Source organism: Capra hircus, chromosome 17 (genome assembly GCF_001704415.2).
Source record: "Capra hircus breed San Clemente chromosome 17, ASM170441v1, whole genome shotgun sequence".
Taxonomy (NCBI): domain Eukaryota; kingdom Metazoa; phylum Chordata; class Mammalia; order Artiodactyla; family Bovidae; genus Capra; species Capra hircus.
In genome coordinates, this window is record NC_030824.1 from 67,846,171 (window position 1) to 67,866,389 (window position 20,219).

Consider the following 20,219-nt stretch of genomic DNA (forward strand, 5'->3'; position numbering starts at 1 on the left):
CTGGGCAGAGCAAATACTCTCTTCCAAAAACAAAAGAGACGACTCTACAAACGGACATCACCGAATCAGTTCAGCTCAGTTGCTCAGTCATATCCGACTCTTTGAGACCCCATGGACTACAGCATGCCAGGCTTACCTGTCTATCACCAACCCCCGGGGTCCGCTCACAATCACGTCCATCAAATCAGTGATGCCATCCAACCATCTCATCCTCTGTCAGCCCTTTCTCCTCCCGCCTTCAATCTTTCCCAGAATCAGGGTCTTTTCCAACAAGGCAGTTCTTCACATCAGGTGGCCAAAGTACTGAAGCTTCAGCTTCAGCATCAGTCCTTCCAATGAATATCCAGGACTTATTTCCTTTAGGATTGACTGGTTTGATCTCCTTGCAGTCCAAGTCCTGAAGAGGATTCTCCAGCACCACAGTTCAAAAGCATGAATTCTTCGGCGCTCAGTTTTCTTTATGGTCCAACTCTCACATTCATATATGACTACCAAAAAACCATAGCTTTCACTAGCTGGACCTATGTTTGTAAAGTAATGTCTCTGCTTTTTAATATGCTGTCTAGGTTGGCCATAGCTTTTCTTTTTTTTTTTTTTTTAATAGATGTTTCTTCTTAGATTCTCATATGCTTTTTTTTTTAAATTTTTTTATTTTTTTTTAAATTTTAAAATCTTTAATTCTTACATGCGTTCCCAAACATGAACCCCCCTCCCACCTCCCTCCCCACAACATCTCTCTGGGTCATCCCCATGCACCTGCCCCAAGCAAGCTGCACCCTACGTCAGACATGGACTGGCGATTCAATTCTTACATGACAGTATACAAGTCTAGGAGCAAGCCTCTTTTAATTTCATGGCTGCAGTCACCATCCGTAGTAATTTTGGAGCCCCCCAAAATAAAGTCTGTCCCTGTTTCCATTGTTTCCGTTTTTCTTTGCCATGAAATGATGGGACTGGATGCCATGATCTTCATTTTATGACCGTTGAGTTTTAAGCCAGGTTTTTCACTCTCCTTTGTGACTTTCATCAAGAGGCTCTTTAGTTCCTCTTCTGATTTTGGTATTGACATCACCAAATGGTCAATATCAAAATCAGATTGATTATAATTTTTGCAGCCAAAGATAGACAAGCTCTATACAGACAGCAAAAACAAGACCAGGAGCTGACTGTGGCTCAGATCATGAACTCCTTATTTCAAAATTCATATTTAATTGAAGAAAGTAGGGAAAGCCACTACACCATTCAGGTATGGGGTAAATCAAATGCCTTACAGTTACATAGTAGAAGTGACAAATAAGATTCAAAGGATTAGATCTGACAGACAGCGTTCCTGCAAAATGATGGATAGAGGTTCATAACACTGTACAGGAGGCAGATATCAAAACCATCCCCAAGAGAAACACAAAAAGGCAAAATGAGGAGGCCTTACAAATAGCTGAGAAAAGAAGAGAAACTAAAGGCAAAGGAGAAAAGGAAAGATATATCCATCTGAATGCAGAGTTCCAAAGAATAACCTAGAGAGATGAGAGAGTCTTCCTAAGTGATCAATACAAACAAAGAGAGGAAAAGAAGAAAATGGGAAAGACTAGAGATGTTTTCAAGAAAGTCAGAGATAGCAAGGAACATTTCATGCAAAGATGGGCTCAATAAAGGACAGAAATATTATGGACCTAACAGTAGCAGAAGATATAAAGAAGAGGTAGCAAGAACACACAGAAGAACTATACAAAAAAAAATCCTAATGACCCAGATAACCATGATGGTGTGACCACTCACCTAGAGCCAGACATCCTGAACTGCAAAGTCAAGTGGGTCTTAGGAAGCATCACTATGAACAAAATTAGTGGAGGTGATATAATTCCTATCAAGCTATTTCAAATCCTAAAAGATGATGCTGTGAAAGTGCTACACTCAAAATGCCAGCAAATCCTGAAAACTCAGCAGTGGCCACAAGGACTGGAAAAGGTCAGTTTTCATTCCAATCCCAAAGAAAGGCAATGGCAAAGAATGTTCAAACGACTGCACAATTGCATTCATCTCACACTCTAGCAAAGTAATAATCAAAATTCTCCAAGCCAGACTTCAACAATACGTGAACTATGAACTTCCATATGTTCAAGTTGGTTTTAGAAAAGGCAGAAGAACCAGAGATCAAACTGCCAGCATCCGTTGGATCACTGAAAAAGTGAGAGAGTGCTAGAAAAACATCTACTTCTGCTTTATTAACTACATCAAAGCATTTGACTGTGTGGATCACAAACAAACAGAAAAATTCTTAGAGATGAGAATACCAGACCACCAGACCTGCCTCCTGAGAAATCCATATGCAGGTCAAGAAGCAACTGTTAGTACTAGATATGGAAAAACAGACTGGTTCCAAATCAGGAAAGGAGTACGTCAAGGCGGTATATTGTCATCCTGCTTATTGAACTTATATGCAGAAGACATCATGTGAAATGCCAGGCTGGATGAAGCACAAGCTGGAATCAAGATTGCTGGGAGAAATATCAGTAACCTCTGATACACCAATGACACCATAATTCTGGCAGAAAGCGAAGAAGAACTAAAGATCTTCCTGAAGAAAGTAAAAGAGGAGAGTGAAAAAGTTGGTTTAAAACTCAATATTCCGAAAAGTAAGGTCATGGCATCCAGTCCCATCACTTCATGGCAAATAGACAGGGAAACAATGGAAACAGTGGCAGACTTTATTTTGGGGGGCCCCAAAATCACTGCCAAAGCCTTTGACTGTGTGGATCACAATACACTGTGGAAAATTCTGAAAGAAATGGGAATACCAGACGACCTGACCTGCCTCTTGAGAAATCTGTATGCAGGTCAGGAAGCAACAATTAGAACTGGACATGGAACAACAGACTGGTTCCAAATAGGAAAAGGAGTACGTCAAGGCTGTATATTGTCACCCTGCTTCTTTAACTTATATGCAGAGTACATCATGAGAAACGCTGGGCTGGAAGAAGCACAAGCTGGAATCAAGATTGCCAGGAGAAATATCAATAACCTCAGATATGCAGATGACACCACCCTTAGGGCAGAAAGTGAAGAGGAACTAAATAGCCTCTTGATGAAAGTGAAAGAGGAGAGTGAAAAAGTTGGCTTAAAGCTCAACATTCAGAAAAGGAAGATCATGACATCTGGTCCCATCACTTCATGGCAAATAGATGGGGAAACAGTGGAAATTTTTCTGGGCTCCAAAATCACTGCAGATGGTGACTGCAGTCATGAAATTAAAAGATGCTTACTCCTTGGAAGAAAAGTTATGACCAACCTAGATAGCATATTCAAAAGCAGAGACATTACTTTGCCAACAAAGGTCCATCTAGTCAAGGCTATGGTTTTTCCAGTGGTCATGTACGGATGTGAGAGTTGGACTGTGAAGAAAGCTGAGTGCTGAAGAATTGATGCTTTGGCACTGTGGTGTTGGATAAGACTCTTGAGGGTCCCTCAGACTGCAAGGAGATCCAACCAGTCCATGCTGAAGGAGATCAGCCTTGGGTGTTCTTTGGAGGGAATGATGCTAAAGCTGAAACTTCAGTACTTTGGCCACCTCATGTGAAGAGTTGACTCATTGGAAAAGATTCTGATGCTGGGAGGGATTGGAGGCAGGAGGAGAGGGGGACGACAGAGGATGAGATGGCTGGATGGCATCACGGACTCGATGGATGTGAGTCTGAGAGAACTCTGGGAGTTGGTGATGGACAGGGAGGCCTGGTGTGCTGCGATTCCTGGAGTCGCAAAGAGTCGGACACGACTGAGCGACTGAACTGAACTGAACTGAAAATCACTGCAGATGGTGACTGCAGCCATGAAATTAAAAGATGCTTTTTCCGTGGAAGAAAAGCTATGACTGACCTAGACAGCATATTAAAAAGCAGAGACATTACTTTGCCAACAAACTTCCATATTGTCAAAACTATAGTTTTTCCAGTGGTCATGTATGGCTGTGAGAGTTGGACCATAAAGAAAACTGATCAGTGAAGAATTGATGCTTTTGAACTGTGGTGTTGTCTCGAGAAGACTCTTGAGAATCTCTTGGACTTCAAGGAGATCCAACCAGTCAATCCTCAAGGAAATCAGTCCTGAATATTCATTGCAAGGACTGATGCTGAAGCTGAAACTCCAATACTTTGGCCACCTGATACGAAGAGCAGACTCATTGGAAAAGACCCTGATGCTGGGAGAGATTGAAGGTGGGAGAAGGGGACGCAAAGGATGAAATGTTTGGATGGCATCACTGACTCAATGGACATGAGTTTGAGTAAACTCCGGCAGTTGGTAACGGACAGGGAAGCCTGGCCTGCTGTGGTCCATGGGGTCACAAAGAGTCAGACACAACTGAGTGACTGAGCTGAACTGAACTCCTTAGAAGAAAAGCCATGACAAACCTAGACAGCATATTAAAAAGCAGAGACATTACTTTGCTGACAAAGGTCCATATAATCAGATCTATGGCTTTTCCAGTGGTCATGTATGGATGTGAGAGTTGGACTATAAAGAAAGCTGAGCACTGAAGAACTGATGCTTTTGAACTGTGGTGTTAGAGAAGACTCTTGAGAGTCCCTTAGACTGCAAAGAGATCCAACCAGTCCATTCTGAAGGAGATCAGCCCTGGGATTTCTTTGGAGGGAATGATGTTGAAGCTGAAACTCCAGTACTTTGGCCACCTCATGCAGAGTTGACTCATTGGAAAAGACTCTGATGCTGGGAGGGATTGGGGGCAGGAGTAGAAGGGGATGACACGGGATGACATGGCTGAATGTCATCATTGACTCAATGGATGTGAGTCTGAGTGAACTCCAGGAGTTGGTGACGGACAGGGAGGCCTGGTGTGCTGCGATTCATGGAGTCGCAAAGAGTCGGACACGACTGAGCGACTGAACTGAACTGAACTGAACTGAAAATCACTGCAGATGGTGACTGCAGCCATGAAATTAAAAGACGCTTTCTACGTGGAAGAAATGCTATGACTGACCTAGACAGCATATTAAAAAGCAGAGACATTACTTTACCAACAAAGCTCCATATTGTCAAAACCATGGTTTTTCCAGTGGTCATGTATGGATGTGAGAGTTGGACCATAAAGAAAACTAAGTGCCGAAGAATTGATGCTTTTGAACTGTGGTGCTGGAGAAGACTCTTGAAGGTCTCTTGGACTTCAAGGAGATCCAACCAGTCAATCCTCAAGGAAATCAGTTCTGAATATTCATTGCAAGGACTGATGCTGAAGCTGAAACTCCAATACTTTGGCCACCTGATGCGAAGAGCAGACTCATTGGAAAAGACCCTGATGCTGGGAGAGATTAAAGGTGGGAGAAGGGGACGCAAAGGATGAAATGTTTGGATGGCATCACTGACTCAGTGGACATGAGTTTGAGTAAACTCCGGCAGTTGGTAACGGACAGGGAAGCCTGGCCTGCTGTGGTCCATGGGGTCGCAAAGAGTCAGACACAACTGAGTGACTGAGCTGAACTGAACTTCTTAGAGGAAAAGCCATGACAAACCTAGACAGTGTATTAAAAAGCAGATGTTTGGGGCTGGTGCACGGGGATGACCCAGAGAGACGATATGGGGTGGGATGTGGGAGGGGGGTTCAGGATTGGGAACTCATGTACACCCGTGGCTGATTCATGTCGATGTATGGCAAAACCAATACAGTATTGTAAAGCAAAATAAAGTAAAAATAAAAATTAAAAAAATTAAGGTCATTGGAATTAGGTAATTTTAGATGATATTTTGAAACATATACATGTCAGCCAAAATTGATTTTATTGTACGATAGATCACAAATAGTTCTATTGAAGATTTTTCTCTAAAGTAAAAATACTTACAATATATGTACATCATAGCAAAATTTAAAAAATTCTTTAATAAAAAAAAATCAGAGACATTACTTTGCTGACAAAGGTCCATATAACCAGATCTATGGCTTTTCCAGTAGTCATGTATGGATGTAAGACTTGGACCATAAAGAATACTGAGTGCCGAAGGACTGATGCTTTTGAACTGTAGTGTTGGAGAAGACTCTTGAGAGTCCCTTGGATAGCAAGGCAATCAAACCAGTCAATCCTAAAGGAAATCAGTGCTGAATATTCGTTGGAAGGACTAATGCTGAAGCTCTAATACTTTGGTCACCCAATTTGAAGAGTTGACTCATTTGAAAAGACCCTAATGCTGGGAATGATTGAGGGCAGGAGGAGAAGGGGGCGACAGAGAATAAGCCTGGTGGATGGCAGCACTGACTCAACTGGCATGAGTCTGAGCAAACCCCAGGAGTCAGTGAAAGACATGGCAGCCTGGCATGCTGTAGTCCATGGGGCTGCAAAGAATCAGACACAGCTAAGCGACTGAACAATGGCGATGCGATCTAGTAGTTCCACTTCTGGTTATTCATCCAAAGAAAACGAAAACATTAATTCAAAAAGAAACATGTTCTTCTTTGTTCACTGCAAAACTATTTACAGTAGCTGAGATACGGAAACAAAGTAGGTGTCCAACAACAGATGGATACAAAATATGTAGCATATATACATGCATATATATACACTGTGTATATACATATACTGGAATATTGCTCTGCCATAAAAAGAATGAAATCTTGCCATTTGTGGCAACATGGATGGACCCAGAGGGTCTTACGCTAAATTAAATATGTTAGAAAGAGAAAGACAAATACCATGTGATTTCACTTGTATGTATAATCCAAAAACCAAAGTGAAACAGGAACAGACTTGTAAGTACAGAGAACAAACTGGTAGTTGCCAAAGGGGAATGAGGTGGGGGGATTTGTGAAACAGGTAAGGGGGACTAACAGGTAAAAGCTTCCTGTTATAAAATAAAGACGTCTCGGGGATGTAATGTATGCACAGGAAATACAGTTGATAATATTGTAACAACTCTGTATGATGATGGATCGTAACTGGATTTATTGTGGTGATCATTTTGTAATGTATAAAAATATTGAATTGTTATGCTGAACACCTCAAAATAGTATCATATGGTTGTTAATTACAACTCGATACAAAAAAGACATCATTACTCTGTAGATCCGAATCATGCTCTGCACAGCTGAGCGGGGTCAGGCGATGACCCTGAGTTAAGGGTGGTACTTGGTACATCTGGGGTGAACCCCTGAGGACCCTTCACACCAAAGTCTTTGCCACAACTGTCATCACATTGCCTAGTCTTTCTGAAACTTTCACAGCGGCGTTTCTGTGGAAAGGATGAGGGAGAAGAATAGCTATTGAAAGGTCATTGGAACCTTCCTTTAGGACAGGTGGGATTCTACAAACCCATAAGGGGATGTTGCAAGCTTCCAATGTAAGCAAAACAGATTTCTCCCTTCAGTATAAGACACATACATCTGACTGAAAATTGAAAATTTGAAATCTTTTCTATTACTTTTTACATCTTTTCATGTGAGAGAATTTTATTTGAAATGGGATTTTTAATTAGCCTTCAGCATCCACTATATCCAGCAAAATAGTTATCTTTTTCATTTCTATAAGTCTTCTTTACTAGCATTTAATCATAAATAACACATATCCAGCACCTAATGTGAATAAAGCATTATTTTAGGCATATACATACTAATTCATTACACACAAAAAACTCTATCAAGCTGAAGCCATTGTTATCCATATATTTTCCAGATGAGAACAAGAGGTGCAGTGCCCAAGGTCACATGGACAGTAAGTGACACAGAGGTTCAATCCAGGCGCACTGAAGCACAGTCTAGCTGTATCGTTCACCACTGCACCAAGCCTAATTTTAGTCTTCAAACCTAAGAACTTTAGACAGTGTAACATTAGTCATCTTTCTCTAGTTCTAGAATCAAGAACGAGACAAAGTGCTGGCAAGTTATATGCTGAGAGCAGGTAGAGACGCATCCCACAGATTCCAGGATATACCCCTCCCACGACATCAGTCAGTGCAGTTCAGTCGCTCAGTCGTGTCCGACTCTCTGCAACCCCATGAATTGCAGCACGCCAGGCCTCCCTGTTCATCACCAACTCCCGGAGTTCACTCAGACTCACCTCCTTCGAGTCCATGATGCCATCCAGCCATCTCATCCTCGGTCGTCCCCTTCTCCTCCTGCCCCCAATCCCTCCCAGCATCAGAGTCTTTTCCAATGAGTCACCTCTTCGCGTGAGGTGGCCAAAGTACTGGAGTTTCAGCTTCAGCATCATTCCTTCCAAAGACCACCCAGGGCTGATATCCTTTAGAACGGACTGGTTGGATCTCCTTGCAGTCCAAGGGACTCTCAAGAGTCTTCTCCAACACCACAGTTCAAAAGCATCAATTCTTCGGCGCTCAGCCTTCTTCACAGTCCAACTCTCACATCCATACATGACCACAGGAAAAACCACAGCCTTAACTAGACGGACCTTAGTCAGCAGAGTAATGTCTGCTTTTGAATATACTATCTAGGTTGGTCATAACTTTTCTTCCAAGGAGTAAGTGTCTTTTAATTTCATGGCTGCAGTCACCATCTACAGTGATTTTAGAGCCCAAAAAGATAAAGTCTGACACTGTTCCTACTGTTTCTCCATCTATTTCCCATGAAGGGATGGGACCGGATGCCATGATCTTCGTTTTCTGAATGTTGAGCTTTAAGCCAACTTTTTCACTCTCCTCTTTCACTTTCATCCAGAGGCTTTTTAGCTCCTCTTCACTTTCTGCCATAAGGGTGATATCATCTGCATATTTGAGGTTATTGGTATTTCTCCTGGAAATCTTGATTCCAGCTTGTGATTCTTCCAGTCCAGTGTTTCTCATGATGTACTCTGCATAGAAGTTAAATAAGCAGGGTGACAATATACAGCCTTGATGTACTCCTTTTCCTATTTAGAATCAGTCTGTTGTTCCGTGTCCAGTTCTAACTGTTGCTTCCTGACATGCATACAGATTTCTCAAGAGGCAGGTTAGGTGGTCTGGTATTCCCATCTCTTTCAGAATTTTCTACAGTTTATTGTGATCCACACAGTCAAAGGCTTTGGCATAGTTAATAAAGCAGAAATAGATGTTTTTCTGGAACTCTCTTGCTTTTTCCATGATCCAGCGGATGTTGGCAATTTGATCTCTGGTTCCTCTGCCTTTTGTAAAATCAGCTTGAACATCAGGAAGTTCACAGTTCATGTATTGTTGAAGCCTGGCTTGGAGAATTTTGAGCATTACTTTGCTAGCATGTGAGATGCGTGCAATTGTGCGGTAGTTTGAGCATTCTTTGGCATTGCCTTTCTTTGGGATTGGAATGAAAACTGACCTTTTCCAGTCCTGTGGCCACTGCTGAGTTTTCCAAATTCAGTGCTGCATATTGAGTGCAGCCCTTTCACAGCATCATCTTTCAGGATTTGAAACAGCTCAACTGGAATTCCGTCACCTCCACTAGCTTTGCTCGTACTGATGCTTTCTAAGGCCCACTTGACTTCACTTTCCAAGTTGTCTGGCTCTAGATTAGTGGTCACATCATCAGGATTATCTGGGTCATGAAGATCTTTTTTGTACAGTTCTTCCGTGTATTCTTGCCACCTCGTCTTAATATCTTCTGCTTCTGTTAGGTCCAGACCATTTCTGTCCTTTATTGAGCCCATCTTTGCATGAAATGTTCCCTTGGTATCCCTAATTTTCTTGAAGAGATCTCTAGTCTTTCCCATTCTGTTATTTTCCTCTATTTCTTTGCATTGATCACTGAAGAAGGCTTTCTTATCTCTTCTTGCTATTCTTTGGAACTTTGCATTCAGATGCTTATATCTTTCCTTTTCTCCTTTGCTTTTCCGCTTCTCTTCTTTTCACAGCTATTTGTAAGTTCTCCCCAGACAGCCATTTTGCTTTTTTGCATTTCTTTTCCATGGGGATGGTCTTGATCCCTGTCTCCTGTATAATGTCACGAACCTCATTTCATAGTTCATCAGGCACTCTATCCAATCTAGGCCCTTATATCTATTTCTCACTTCCACTGTATAATCATAAGGGATTTTATTTAGGTCACACCTGAATGGTCTAGCGGTTTTCCCTACTTTCTTCAATTTGAGTCTGAATTTGGTAATAAGGAGTTCATTATCTGAGCCACAGTCAGCTCCTAGTCTTGTTTTTTTGACTGTATGGAGCTTCTCCATCTTTGGCTGCAAAGAATATAATCAATCTGATTTCGGTGTTGACCATCTGGTGATGTCCATGTGTAGAGTCTTCTCTTGTGTTGTTGCAAGAGGATGTTTGCTATGCCCAGTGCATTTTCTTGGCAAAACTCTATTAGTCTTTGCCCTGCTTCATTCCTCATTCCAAACAAATTATATGATCATCTTTCTCAAGCAGGAAAAGAGGAAAGGAAGTGAAGCCAGCTTACTGATCTTGTGCAGCAGCTTGATGGGGACAAAGAGGGGAAGGGTACCAAAATGAAGTTGCAGAGAAATCTAGAGCCAATCTCCAGCACCTAAAACAGATCATCGAGAACTTCCCTGGCAGTCCAGGGGCTAAGAGTTTGCCTGCCAATCAGCGTACACGGTTTTGATCCCTGTTCTGGGAAGATTCCACATGTCATGGAGCAACTAAACCCTCGTACTGCAACTGCAGAAGCCCACATGCCTGGAGCCCATGCTCCACAACTAGGGAAGCCACCACAATGAGAAGCCCACTACAGCCAGAGAGGAGTCCTTGCTCACCACAACTAGAGGAAGCCGGTGTGCAGCAATCAAGACCCAGCACAGGCATAAATAAATAATAAAATAATAAATCAGGCTATCAAAGCAAAGCCGAGGCACACACAACACATGCAGGAACTGTAACGTAAGGCCAGCAGAAGAGAGATAATCAGAGTAGATGGCAGCCTGCAGGTAATCCAGACACATCCTAGAGATGGGCGCAAATGACCACTGGGGAAATCTCATACGCTTTCAGCGCATGTGCACACGTAGGTCAGGTCCATTCACAAGAGCAGGAATAAGATAGTTATACACAGTAATAAATTCTATGACCATCAAAGCTGGCACACAGGACGTACGTACATAAACTTCTATGTAAGATAAGCAGTAAGAGTATGTCTGTATTAAGGTGAGGGATAAACAAAGCAATTCAGACCATAAAATTCCAAAGGATCGATAATACATGCAGGAAATTAACTTTACAATACAGTTAACAGACATGCAAATAAAATATCAAGAAAGTGAAAACCTTGACTAGCTGTAACCCTGGCTAGTAATTCTTTTTTATGGTCTTCAATACAATTTAACAGAAGTATTGATCTTCTAGTATATGTGATTGAGGACACTAGGAATTACAGGGACTCAAATGCCATTAAATTGCAACTGCACAAGGTAATCGAGATCCATCATCTTACTAACACAGGTAAACAACTGCAGTACCATAAGGAACATCAAGAAAAGAGCTGGTCAGAACAAGGAAATGTTTAGAGGAAGGAAGTGGCATTTGAGATACACCTAAAATCTCTCCAGTGAAAAGGACAGGCAAGGGAAGACAGGGAACGATGTGGACAGAACTAGGGGTGACAAGGGGTATAAGTGAAAGGACCAAAGTAAGAAACACTGCAGCCCTTGGCAGCTAGTGTGGTCAGATTTGGGGAGAAGTCAAAGGTGAGAGGAAACATCTTCCTTTATAGAGTATCTTAATCCCAGACTGGCACTAGGGCAGCCTCTTGAAAGACGACCTCACACTGTTCCTAAGAACCACCTACCTCAGCATCCCTTTGCCATCATCACCACCCAGGCTTCAGGAGAGGGGCTGCAAGCCCTGGACACTCTGACTAAAGCTAATGAATAACCCTTCCCTTAAATCATTGCACCCCCAGCAGTGTTTTATGTTCTCCACTTTTACCTCCACAGTACAGCTGAGACAAAACCAACATCTTTGGAAAGAATTTACTAAAGGCTGATAGCGAAGTTGCTCAGTCGTGCCTGACTCTTTGCGACCCCGTGGACTGTAGCCTACTACACTCCTCTCTCCATGGGATTTTCCAGGCAAGAGTACTGGAGTGGGTTGCCATAGGGATTGATAAAGGGGAAGAAACCCCCAAAGATATAATGAATCAGAAACAAGATAGAGGTTAGCCTCCTCAGCCCATAGAGCACAGTTGGCATCAGGCCTTCCCATCTCCCACATCTTCCCAGATGGCAGATATTGTGTTTAATCACTGGGCACCCCTCAGAGTCAGGCTCCTCAGACTCAGCCCAAAGTCAAACACATGAGCACAGCCTGTGCTGTCTCCCATGCCCCACTGTGTAATCTACTTTTTACCTAGTCAATTAATTAGTCAATTATATGAGACCTGATCTTGTTCTTCACCCTTATAATTCTCAACAATGAAAACCACAGCCACTCCAACAAACAGCAAAACACATAGCCCACACACATACCAAATGCATAAACACAACCAGAGAAAGGATCCATCAAAAAATATAGAAAGTGCTTAAAAAGAGCTGACTAATGAAGAGAGGGGTGGGGGGAGTGAGACAGAAAGAGTCGAAGGAAAATGACCTTGGTTTGTGAAGTGGTAGATTTTGAAAAGTCTAAAATACATCCAGGCAGAGAGAGATACATAGCAGGTAAAAAAAAAAAATGGGGTGTGTGTGTGTGTTGCTCAGTCGTGTCTCTTTGGGAACCCATGGTCTGTCCATGGAATTCTCCAGGCAAGAATACTGGAGTGGGTTGCCATTCCCTTCTCCCAGAGATCTTCCCAACCCAGGGACTGGCTTGAACTGGGGTCTCCTGCATTGCAGGCAGATTCTTTACCATCTGAGCCACAGTTAATGAAGGAGGTTAGCGCTAGAGATGCTAAAAAAAAAAAAGTTGCAGTTCTGGGAATGTTTAAGTAGAAAATGTAAAAAAAAGAGGCAAGGGAGAGGAAGAAGAAAGCTTTGGGAATGCCTCTATCACACTGAGTAGGGGACACAAGAGGAAAAACGGAATTGACAAGAGGGAGACCCGGAGGAAGCAAATGAGACAGGTGGTGGTAAAGAAGACACACTCAGGAGAGAGGAAGTGGGCAGCTTTAGAGAATGAGACAGGCTAGACTAAGCAAGCCCACTGGATAGGAAGTAAAGACCACAGCTGCTTTTGGGGTGGCAGAATTTAGCACAGTGGTAGGGGAGATCAGAACCTGGGCAAAGGGGTGGGGCATATGCCTTCACTTGGAGGAAGAAAGGAGATGGGATATGAAGGAATTAGGACTCTACACTTGGCTGGTACTGAGAACCCACCCATTATACTCACTGCTGCCTCTCCAGCACCAAGACCTATTCTTGGAATAGGTACCCAAGAAATACTGCTCATGGAATGTTGCTTATTCAGTGAATGCTGTTGTTTGATTAAGAAAATGAATTAGTCAATGAATACAATACTAATACTTGGGGAAGGACAAAAGAATAATCTTGCTATGGTACTCATGTGATTCAGGTATGAAGGCTAAAGTTACACTGTCTGAAGATCCAGTTGCAAGATAAAAGCTGTGGATGCAGTTCGCACCTGTTGGATTTAGTGTGGGGCAGAGAGTGTCAGTCCCACCAGGGAGAGAGGCTGAAGTCAGTCTCTTTGACAGTCATCTGAAGGAAAAGGGAGTCTTTCAGTACTGGACATAAGAACTCAGAGGAAAACACCAGGACAATTGCAGAGTAGAAATCCCTCCCTGCTGTGAGCATAAAAGCATCAAGACATGCTGAAAGGAGATCCCAGGGGGCATGGGGAAGGGAGGGCAGGTTGTCAAGAAGGGGCTCTCCATGTGGAGGGCAGTGGAGAGCAAGGAACTGAAAGCCCAGATGAGTGTCCTCAGAGCTGGGAAAACCCTTTTAGGCTAAAGGACACCCAACTCAGGCTACTGGTTCTTGTCCTCTGTATTAAATCTGTTTGTTCTAACCCACACTCAAAGTCTTTGGAAAGTTCCTGTCTGGGTCTGAGACTATGGAAGGATTCAGTCAGCACTGGTGACCCTAAATGGCAGTAAGAGCAGAAAAAGCCCAGGGATTCGTGCTCCAGAATCTTGAAGGTTCTGAGTTTATTTTATTAGGTGACATGGTATTCCCTTACAAGGAATCCAAGAAAGGAATTTTTTTTTCTCCTGTTGCTTCTCATTGTGTTTTTCCTTTGATTCTGACCAAGGAGAGCTGAGCAGTTCTGACATCTGAGAACTGCGGAGGACAGCAGAAAGGTTTGGTTGCAAGCACCAAGATGACACAATTAAACAAAGCCCCAGGAGAGAGGAGAGGCCTTGAGGTCCAGAGAGCTGGGAAGGCTTGTTTTTGCAAAGCAGTGCAAAGAAACATCGAGAGCAAAGAGATGGCAAGCAAGCAGAGGACAGGTGAGAAGCCGAGGGGACAGAGTCAGCCAGAGAGCTGATGCAATGCAGAAAGTTCACACAGCTGCTGCGGCGAGGCTGCAAGAGTGCTGCGGATAAGCCTCTGTAATCTACAGGGCCTGGACTCTTGGAATTTCTAGCAACTCTAATCAGCACTATTTAATACTATCAATACCTACAGCAAAACTTGGTAACCTAAAGGGTTTTTTTGTTTTGTTTTGTTTTGTTTTGATTGAAGATGCAATCTTACACTTGAGCCAAGTTGAGTTCACCATAATGGATGCATATCCACATATTAAGTCATAATAATGGGATAAACTCACACCTCATGGCACAGTCATCTCACAATTTTAAAAAGCTCTAGTCAAAGGAATTACAGTTAATCCACCCTGCTTATTTTCCTTCAAATAGAGTCAAGTTGTACTGTTTTGTACCAAGACCTTTAAGCTCTTTCAGATGAAAGAAATCTTAGAAATTATCTAGTCCAACCTCTCCATGCCAATTACCTCAGTTTTTTACATCTGTGGCAGACCCGATCAGTCCCCACCAGCAACCTTGTGGCCCTCTCTGTTTCTCAGCCACCTTTGCAGTACACCACATAGCTAGGCTCTGACCAGCAGGACACTGATGGACCTAAGCTCTGACCAGCAGGACACTGATGGACATCCCCAGACCTGGCCCTACCTTGGATGGAGAAGGACCAGCCAACCCTCATCGTCTCAGACTCTGCTTGAGATGTAAATAAACTTCCATCGGCATTCACAGATCTATCTCTTTCAGCAGCAAGCATTAATTGATTTTCAAGCCTTCTTTTAATTACCTAGCAACTAATGAGTTGCCAATCATGCCAGAGAAAGTGGTAGAGATTATTATCTATACCACTTACCTAAGATACAAAGGATTAAAAAAAGACAGCAAACCAGTCAGGTAACTCAGGTTTAAAATGTAGTGACATCTTAAATTATCCAAAGGTTATTGAGACATGACTTATAAAGCTTTAGCCTCACCCTCTAAGAACCAAGAAATAACCTACAGAGGTCTTAAAACAACCCAGCCTGAGAGCTAAATGGCACTTTACAGCTTTGATCACTAGTTAGGCTCTCAGGCTCAAGTTATTCACTCAGATCATCTTGGTGTAAATAAAACAGTCTTGGAAATCCAGTTTGTTATCTCACATCAGATAACTTCAGATAACTACTAGGAAATTGGAAGCCATAAGAATTACTGCTAGAAGGGTACATATTACACATTCTGAGATCCATTTGTAAAGGATATCACCGATTTTATAAAGGATGAAGGATATCACTGATTTTATAAAGGATGATTGAAACTTGCCCCTCCTCAAAGTCTTGAAGACATCATTGGAGGTCTGGTAAAACTGGTAAAAATGACTTGGTATCCTCAACTAGTTCTTCTAAGTTTCCAAAAAAGGTAGGACAATGTGCAATAAGTCTCTGTAAATGGTTACTCAAAAGAGTTTCAGTGTTTAAGGCCACACACTTGCTTATTTGAAAAACTGACATGTGAGGGCCACCTTACGCCCCCAGTGTGCACATGATGGTGTTCAAATACACAGGACACTGCCATCTGCACACTGTTCAGAAGCAAAACTGAGAATCGGTGGCTCCTCCCAAACCAATCTGGGTGCTCAGATCGACGAGACAGAGGGAAATCAGAATTCCATAGGCAAAATCAAGATCCAAATATCATGTGAAGCAGAAAAGATCTTAAGTGACCATTCAGTTCAAGCCCCAGCAGAAGGGCTAGATGCCAGGAGGGCACCCATTCATCTCCCTGCAGAGCAGGAACCAGAGCCCATGACCTCTGTTTTCTGAGCTTGAGTATAACTATCCACATCACACACCACACCCACACACACCCACACACCCACACCCACACCCACACCCACACCCACCCACACACCCACACCCACACCCACACACACCCTTTCTGAACTTAGAGCTTCTCCATCCCTTCCCAGGCCTCCCCTTGATCCGCAGGCCTGACGTGCTCACCTGCAGAAAGCAGTGCCCAACTGGGGCGTGCTCTGGAAGCGTGGCGTTGTACACCTGCTTCAGGAAAACCGGCTCGTTATCATTCACGTCCTCCACGGTGATGCTCAGCAGGCAGGTGGCCGAGAGCGGGGGCTCTCCAAGGTCGTGGGCCACCACTCTCAGTTCTACGGCCTCCTGCGCCTCTCGGTCCAGGCTCCGGGTGGTGCTGATCACACCACTCTCGGGATCAATGCTGAAGGATGGCCCGCACTCAGCGGGGGGCCTCGGAGCCTCTGGGTTGCAGAGTGCGGGGAGGGGGAGCAGCGCGTAGCGCAGCCTGGCATGATCCGTGCCAGGCTCATCTGCGTCTGAGGCGCTGACGCACAAGACCGTGGTGCCGGGAGCCGCGGCCTCGGACACCGAGGCCCTGTAATGCTCCTGGCTGAAGAGGGGTGGCTGATCATTGAGGTCAGCAACCCGGAGCAGCAGCGTCTCCTCTGCGCTCAGCGGCGGGGATCCCGCATCTGTGGCCACCAGTCGCAAATCATACAGGTCTCGGCTCTCCCTATCTAGGGGCCCCTCGACGCAAAGGAAAAATACTCCTGGGGAGCCTCCGGACCGCAGCACAAAGGCTCCCTCACCGCCCTCCAAGGTCAGAGAGACGCTCCCGACTCCGAGGCCTCCATTGAGCTCCCCGGCGGCCTCCCCTTCCTTCTCTGGGTCACCTTCCGCGTCTGACACCGAGACCCGAGCCACATAGTCGCCGACTCGAGCGCCCTCCAAGACGCGCGCGGCGCCTCCTTCGGTGAGGAAGAGCAGATGAATGGCGGGCGGGTTGTCATTCACGTCCAGCACCGCGATGGACACGCGCACGGTGGCGACCTCGGGCTCGGCGCCTCCGTCGCGGGCCTCCACCACCAGCTGGTGCCAGGCCTGCGCCTCGCGGTCCAGCGGCCTGCGCACCCGCACCACCCCGCTCAGCTCCTCCACCACGAAGTAGGCCGCGTCGCCCAGCGTCCCGCCGCTACCACCCGCCCCGGGAGCCTGCCGGGAGCGGATGCTGTAGCGCACGTGGCCGTTGGGCCCCAGGTCACGGTCGGTGGCGCGCACGCGACAGACCTCGGTGCCGGGCCGAGCGTCCTCGCGAACCGCGGCGCGGTACTCGCTCTCCTCAAAGACCGGAGGATTGTCGTTCTCATCCAGCACGCGCAGTTCCACTCGCAGGCGGCCGGTGCGCCGCGGGCGACCACCGTCCCAAGCCTCAATCTGCAGCTCGTGCGCCGCCACCGCCTCTCGGTCCAAGCGCCGAAGCAGCACCACGTCTAGGGGCTCAAGGGGCGACGAGGACGGTGGCGACCCCGGCGCCCCGTAGCGCAATTGGAAGAAAGGTCCTGCGAGGTCCTCAGACAGGTTGGACGGTTGCACCAAGGTGTAGCCCTGTATGCTGAAAAGCCCAGCGTCTGGGTCTCGGGCACCTGGCAGGCGGAAGGCGGTACCTGGTGGGCTGAGCTCGGAGACGTTGAGTTGCAGGAAGTCCAGAGGAAAGCGGGGCGAGTGGTCATTCACGTCGTTGACTTGGATCTCCACCTGCACCACCGCGCCCAGCAGCGTGGCGGCCACGAAGCTGTAGTGGTCGCGCCGCTCGCGGTCCAGGCGCCGAGCTGTGCGGATAATGCCTGTGTCCGGGTGCACTTGGAAGTCGTCCAGCAGCGGAGAGTCATCGGAATCCTCAGACAGAAAGAAGCCGCCCCCCTCCTGCTGCTGCTGCGTGGCCGGCAGCCCCGCGCGGATGTCGCCGACCAGAGTGTCTGGAGGAAGGCCCTCGTCCACGGAAAGGCTGAGGTTGAACACCTGGCCAGACGAGCCCGAGGCCCCCCACAGCCACGCGTGCACGCAGAGCCCGAGCAGGAAACGCTGCGCCCCGGCGCCTCCGCCCTGCCGCCTGCGGGGTGACCTGAGCAAGAGGCGCTCCCAGGCTGGACGCCCTTCACCCATCCTCCGCCCTGAAGGGCTCATGTCTCCGCCAGCTCCTTGGGAAGGCTCCCGGGTAACTGCTAGCTTGTGGCGGAGTGGCAGAAAAATCCAGGAGCCTCTTCGGTGTCTGAGCCAAAGAAGAAAAGACTTTGTTTGGCAAACAAACCGACAGACGCAGGAGTTCCCGTGGTTACATCTGCAACTGGTGGAGACGTCCTCCCGCAGCTCGCGCAGACAGGCCGGGAGAGCTCGAGCCGCTTCCGCCGCTGTCAGCCACCTTTTGAGCCCCTGGATCGCTTTACACGAGTCTCATCTCTTTTTCTCTCTCCTTTTATTCCTTTGACATCTGTTCCTTGTTCGGCTCGGCTGGTTGTTTCCCCCTGGTAAAGTCAGGTGCATTATTTCCTTTGCCAGAAAGGATGAAATTATTTAAAGCGCGCACACACGGAGAAGCTGGGGGGTCGGGCCGGGGAAGAGGGTAAGGTAAGGGCGGGAGGTCGCGGGGCCGGAGCGGGAGGGAGGAAGGGAGAGGCGGATTCGACTGCAGCGCAGTCAGCGGCTCTGGGGCGGCCGCGCCCGCCGCGTCTCGGGACGCCGGGGACCGCGCGCCTCCCCCCGGTTCTCCTCCGCGCGTCGTGACGCGGCCGCACACTAGGGCGAACTCCCACCTGCGAGGCGCAGCTGCAGCTGGGCACGTTCCTGGTCAGGCTGGGGGCGGAGGAGAGGAGAGAAAACGTGAGAGGAGCCGGAGATGGGGACCGTGGGGCGCGTGGGGATGGCGCAGGCTGGGCTAGGCGTGAAAGTGGCTAGGGGTGGGGAAGGTGAGCGGGCAGCCCTCCCCGCTCCATCCCTGAGACTGGCTCTGCAGCGGGCCTGACGCTGGGGAGCTCCTGCCGAGCGGAGAGGGCGGGGGGTTATCATTACACTGGAGAGCCAAACTTGTGTTCTCCATGTGGCGAGAAAGACTCGTCCCCAGCGGAAGGACAGATGGAGTCAAAGGCCGATGCACAGCTGGGGCCGGAATGACTGCAAGGGGGGAGAAGGCGGAACTTGGAAAAAACCTTCGAGAAACCCGGAGAAATCTGTGACACATGGTACAAACCAAGCTTTATTATGCCGCGCTACCCCTCGGCTTGACGTGTGAGCGACTTATCACTCCCCTCTGCTGCCGGCAATGACGACAATAGATTCGGCTTGCGAACACTTTTTATGCATTCAGCGCCATCACAACACTTCCAGGATGGTTTACGATGCTGATTTATGGGCAGAAAGACGGGGTAGCAGAGGCCATCACCTTCCCAAGCTCCACCATCGCCGCTGAGCAGGGAAGTTTGCAGGCGAAGCAACTACTGTTACCACTTTCAAAACAGCCGGAGATTATCAATGAATTGCCATAGTCGCGAGTTTCCCTTCAATTATCCGTAATAATAGGATAAATTGCCTCTCTTAACAAATGCCTGAGGAAAGACTCTGCCCTCTTAAGGATGGCTTGCCGTATTTAGCAAATGGTTTCTGCAATGTTGCATTTAGACCAGAGGAAAGGCTTAATTTCCTTGATACCTTGCTCTCCTTTGTTGCTGTTTAGTCCCTAAATCCTGTCTGACTCTTGAGACCCGATGGACTGTAGCGCACCAGGCTCCTCTATCCATGGGATTTCCCAGGAAATAATCCTGGAGTGGGTTGCCATTTCCTTCTCCAGGAGATCTGACCGAGGGATTGAACCCACATCTCCTGCATTGGTAGGGGGATTCTTTATCACTGAGCCATCAGGGAAGACATTTAAGGAGTACCAAAAGCCCTGAGTAGCAGTCCTTTACAGCAAGATGTCTTTTTAATATATATATAATTGCTAATCTACTGCCACACCATCATCCCTATGGCTGATAAAATAAATGTATTTTATAGCAGACACTTTCATATGCATGGAGACATTA

The 20,219-nt window shown here is 46.4% G+C and overlaps 1 protein-coding gene across 1 annotated transcript in view; it reads right to left on the bottom strand.

The window, feature by feature from the left end:
* DCHS2 (dachsous cadherin-related 2) overlaps positions 1-18,307 on the bottom strand; it is a 349,085-nt gene extending 330,778 nt beyond the window's left edge. The window contains exon 1 of the mRNA XM_018061397.1: positions 16,333-18,307. Within this exon, the coding sequence (XP_017916886.1) occupies positions 16,333-18,306 (1,974 nt within the window). The 5' untranslated portion in view covers position 18,307. The remainder of the gene's footprint in view (positions 1-16,332) is intronic.